Raw genomic sequence first — 5,139 nt, 5'->3', positions numbered from 1 at the left:
TGTCCTTATCCCACTCAATCTAAAGGAGACACAAAGTCAGGTCTTGATTAATTCCTATGCTGGAAACTTGAGGGAATTAAAAAACATACTTGCAGTTAAGACCACTGGCCCTCTTCTCAGTAGTTTCTGTTGGCTGGGAAAATAAAGACATTTAATGGGTTGGACCCAAAACCTGACAATTTAATTTGAATCCTCTCTGTGTCTTAGTTGGCACAACCTCATCCAGTATTGAATGGACAGAAAATGGGTGCTCCCTGTGGAATTAATTTGTGAAGTGTGTATAAAAAAGGTCAAAAGTAAATTTGTAATTATTATTTATTTATTTAGAAGTCTCTCATCAAAGAGATTATAGATTTATTCAAGGACAAGATTAAATGACCTTCACAGAGAGACTTAAAAATACATGTTAATGTGAACTAGTATATTTCACATGCAATAGGTATTGTGTTTAGATTACTTAGATGAACACTAGGTACTTTTTTCATAAATTTTAAAAATAAATCAATTTATTAATATATAAATCAATATTGACATGAAAACACTGATAAGAAATTATACCCACCCAACTTTTGACTGTAGCTGTGTTTGGGGACATATGTACAAAGAATGAATTCCTGTAGAGATACCAAGAACTTAAATTTCTTAGATAATTATATATGACTATATCAAATGTTAGTCCTGATGTGAATATTATCAAATGTTTGTACTTTTATGTAGACAGTGTGTATTATTCATAAGAATTGTTGATACTCATAGGGAATGTTCTAAGTGCCAGGAAATATTCTAAGGCATTGGTTCTCAATGCTTGTTAAGAAGAAACTGCTCCAAATTTCAAATGCAATTCTGATAAAATTGATTTTAGTGTGAGGCTAGGGTATCTGGATATTCTAAAATATCCACAGGTAAATGAATTAATGAGACTGAGAACCACAAGTTATGTTATTTAAATGATTTTAAAATATTTTTATTTACTCTAATTAGTTATACATGTCAGTAGAGTGCATTTTGACACATCATACATAAATGCAGTATAACTTCTCATTAGTCTGGTTGCACAGGATGTAGAGTTACATGGGTCATGTAATCATATATGCACCTAGGGTGATAATGTCTGATTGATTCTCCCATCCTTCTTACCAACAAGCCCCCTTCCCTCCCTTCATTCCCTAATTTTATCTGGTCCAAAATTAGCATTCACATGTCAGAGTATTTAAAGTTTTTTAACTACTTTCTTACAACACCATATAAAGTAGTTATATATTATACCCACTTTACAGATGTGGAAATTGCCTGTGTGAGTTTTCATTATACCTGTTTTTTTTTCTCTTTTGCATTTCCCCCAAATTCAAGCATAGCAAGACCTGACAAAGTATTGAAGCAGGTTATCTTCATGTAACTAAAGTAAGAGGATTTCAATCCATGTATCAGTGAAGACTGATAATGCTCCTAAATTTCTAACATTGTTCCAGTCAATGCCTCTAAAATGGGTGTGGATAGAAGAGCCTGCAATGGAGAAAGAGACTAAGAAGATTAAAATTTCCACAATTGAGTACTTTTTGTGTATAGACCTCAAGTGTGAATACTTCACTAAAGTTTAAATATATACAGGGTCCTGGGTGCCCATTTATATTTTTGCTTTTTTCCTATCCTTTTTCCTATCTAAAGGTGTTCTAGCACTATGGCAACACAAAATCTAACACACATTTTAGAATTTTATTTTATGGAATTCTCAGGTGATCCAGAATTGCAGCCCTTCCTCTTTGGACTGTTCCTGTCCATGTACCTGGTCACAGTGCTTATGATCCTGCTCATCATCCTGGCCATCAGCTCTGACTCCCACCTCCACACACCCATGTACTTCTTCCTCTCCAGCCTGTCGTTGGCTGACATATTCTTTATCTCCACCACGGTCTCAAAGATGATTGTGAACATCCAAACTCACAACAGAGTCATCTCCTATGTGGGCTGCCTGACACAAATGTCTCTTTTTGCCATTTTTGCATGTATGGATGATATGCTTCTGACTGTGATGGCCTTTGATCATTTTATGGCTATCTGTCACCCCCTGCATTACTCAGTCATTATGAACCCTCCATTCTGTGGCTTATTAGTTTTGACATCTTTTTTGGTTAGCCTTTTGGACTCCCAGCTGCATAATTTGACTATCTTACAATTTACCAACTTCAAGGATGTAGAAGTTTCTAACTGTTTCTGTGACCCTTCTGAACTCCTTAATCTATTATGTTCTGATAACTTCTCTAAAAATATTGTCAAATATTTTGTTGGCACCATGTTTGGTATTTTTTCCATTTCAGGTATTTTTTTCTCTTATTATAAAATTATTTCCTTTATTCTGAAAATTCCTTCCTCAGGTGGGAAATTTAAAGCTTTCTCTACCTGTGGTTCTCACCTGTCAGTTTGCTTATTTTATGGAACAGGCTTTGGAGTGTACCTTGGATCAGCTGTATCACATTCTCCCAGGAAGGGTGCAGTGGCCTCAGTGATGTACACTGTGGTCACCCCCTGCTGAATCCCATCATCTACAGCCTGAGGAACAGGGACATTAAAAGCGCCCTGAAGAGAGTTTATAGCAGAACAGTCTAATGTCAGAAACTACTGCATCTGGCTGGGACCTATTCAAGCATAGAAAGAATTGACAAAATAATGAATCAGGTTATCTTCATGTAACTAAAGTAAGAGGATTTCAATCCATGATAAATTATATTTATCAGTAGACCTATGTTTAAAATACAGCAAAGCTAAACATCTAGTCTGCATCAATATAGGAAGAATGGCTGAGGTCAGAAGAAAAGATAAAACAAAAAGTGGGTGCAAAATAATTCAGCACAGATCTCCCTCTTTCTCCTGTTCTAGGATATCCTAGAGACTGTCCACATCTCCTTCATTCTTGTAATTGGCCCACTTGATTTGATTAATGTGATCAGATCTCGATTTTATTTCTACTTAGGAAACTGAGAAAAGTTTACAATTAAGATCTATGAACCTCTGTTTAAAATATTCTGGTGTCTGGGAAGCAATGAAAAAGATTATTGCATCTTAACTCTGAGACCAACAACTTACTTTTTTTCCCGTTAAGCAGGGTTTGAAACTAGGTGCGTTGATTCTATTGCTTGGTGCTTTAGATATTAAATTTCAATTCAGCAACTTACCTTTGACTGCTGTTGGCTCAACTTATTATTTTGTGGACATAGAGCAGGTTGAGACTCAGCTTTATCATCTGAGTTGGATTCCAGTTGACACAACTACATTGAGTATGGATTAAAAAGATAATGGGTGATGTGTAATAAATATGTGATCAAAGTATAAAATAAGGACAAATGTAAGTGAGATAGTTATTATTAATAATAAGTGATATCATATCATTTAACTAAAATGTCTTGCAATCTGAACTTATTGCATTCCTATTTCTATAATGTTGCTCTTTAATTTGGTCCTTAAATAAGTATATGCTGTGTATTTGCAGAGAAATGATTAATTCTCTTGAATTTCTGATTTCCCAGAGACTATACCATTTGTGGGACCATGGACAACAAAAATTAAAATGTGTGTTGAGCATCAAATAGGCCATTGCATTGTACACAAATCCTGAACATAATTGGCATGGATGCAACATATGTGGTGCATTTCTGAGTGTGCTTTCCTCCTATTCAGGAATGTGCCATAGAATAAGGGGCAAGATTGAACGTGACTGTGCCTGTGTCATAGACACAAATCTCCTGTTCTTTCACTTAACAACATCTACAGCATTCAATTATTCCAACCTTGCCAGAGATTTTTTATAAGCTCTAAAAATATCAAAAGAGATACAAAGAGAATGGATAGGAAAACGTTGTTGCTTGGGATGAGACACATTGTAGACTTTCAATATCATTCTAAGTTTCCAGTGTCCCTTGACAATTATATTTACCAGTAGACTTACTATTTCCTTAGTGATTAAATTCTACATTCTTAAAAAAATAATGTCAAAATATTTATTTGGCTCTAAACATTGCTTATGTGCCACATATTGTGTGTTGATGAGGAAGACACTAAAGAACAGCTGACCAGAGAAGTGGATGATAGAGTACAGACTTCAGAACTCAATATTGGACAGTTGGAGACCAGAGAGACTTGGAGTTTGATTATCAGAGTCAGAAACAAGGACATTATTCCTTGATCCTAAACCTTGACTAATGATGGGGTCAGACGGGAGGAGTAACACAGACAGAAAGAGAGGAAAAGCACATGGCTTACCTCCTTTACAGCAACTGTAAAGAAAAGCAGACCAAGTTAAAATAGGACAAGAACAACAAAGACAGTGCAGGAGATTAAGCAGTTTAACCCACGTGGTGGACTGAAGCTGCACCAGGCATGGCATCCACAACCAGCCAGGTTCCCTAGGAGAAATTAAATTAACACAGCTTCTCCCCACCTGCAGATAGCAACAGATGAGACCAAAGGGCATATCTCTGAATTGGTTGTCTCAGTCATCCATCTAGAGGGATCTTGAGGATGACTGTTAGCTGAAAGTTACTGAACCCCACTCCCTCTCTCTGTAGATAAGAGAGTTGGGATGGAGCTGATTCCCAGGGAGATCCAGCCCTAACCTAGATGCTCCACACAGCCTCCGCAGGAGCTCAGGTAATGATGGGCCAAATGATATGCTATCCCCATTATGGTGACAGCTAAAACCCTAGTGAGTGGCACCATTTATAATGGAGGCCATGGATAGTTCACAAAAAGTCTCAACCTATAGGCACCTGCAAGGTGTTTCAACTGCATCGCCCTGAGTCAGTGCCAATTGAGGGAGCAGGTGTCAATGATTAACAACCATAGGTAGAAAGAGCTCAGTTGCAGGCTGGCTACCCACTGTCTATCCCAGTCACAGGGACAGTACTTCAGTCATCTCTATCAGCCTCATTGGAGGATTCTGTGCTGCAGACAGCCTTCACCCACAGGCCCCACAGGTGCAGGTGGCCACCAAGTGCTTTGATATGACTGCTCCAAAAAGTCCCAACAGAGGGCAGCAGGCACCAGCGATTCACTGCCATGGGCACCAGGAACTCAGATGCAGGTGGGTCAACTAACTCTGCACCTGAATCAGAGATGGTACCCTAGGGATCCACATCAGCCAAGGAG

General features: G+C 37.8%; 1 protein-coding gene across 1 annotated transcript; it reads left to right on the top strand.

Annotated features, from left to right (window-relative positions):
- The first annotated feature begins 581 nt into the window (after nucleotides 1–581).
- LOC101971402 (olfactory receptor 7E178-like) lies at nucleotides 582–2,694 on the top strand. Its single transcript, XM_078029044.1, has one exon. It carries the CDS (start codon nucleotides 1,679–1,681, stop codon nucleotides 2,528–2,530), a length of 852 nt encoding a protein of 283 aa, XP_077885170.1. The 5' UTR covers nucleotides 582–1,678; the 3' UTR covers nucleotides 2,531–2,694.
- The last annotated feature ends 2,445 nt before the right edge of the window (nucleotides 2,695–5,139 follow it).

This window comes from Ictidomys tridecemlineatus, chromosome 2 (assembly GCF_052094955.1).
Source record: "Ictidomys tridecemlineatus isolate mIctTri1 chromosome 2, mIctTri1.hap1, whole genome shotgun sequence".
In the NCBI taxonomy this organism is placed as follows: domain Eukaryota; kingdom Metazoa; phylum Chordata; class Mammalia; order Rodentia; family Sciuridae; genus Ictidomys; species Ictidomys tridecemlineatus.
Note: the sequence above shows the minus strand (reverse complement) of the source record. Positions and strands in the feature narration are given on the sequence as shown.

Excerpts from the sequence above, each read along its gene's own strand:
- LOC101971402 (XM_078029044.1), top strand. The coding sequence starts at position 1,679 with ATGGCAACACAAAATCTAACACACATTTTAGAATTTTATTTTATGGAA.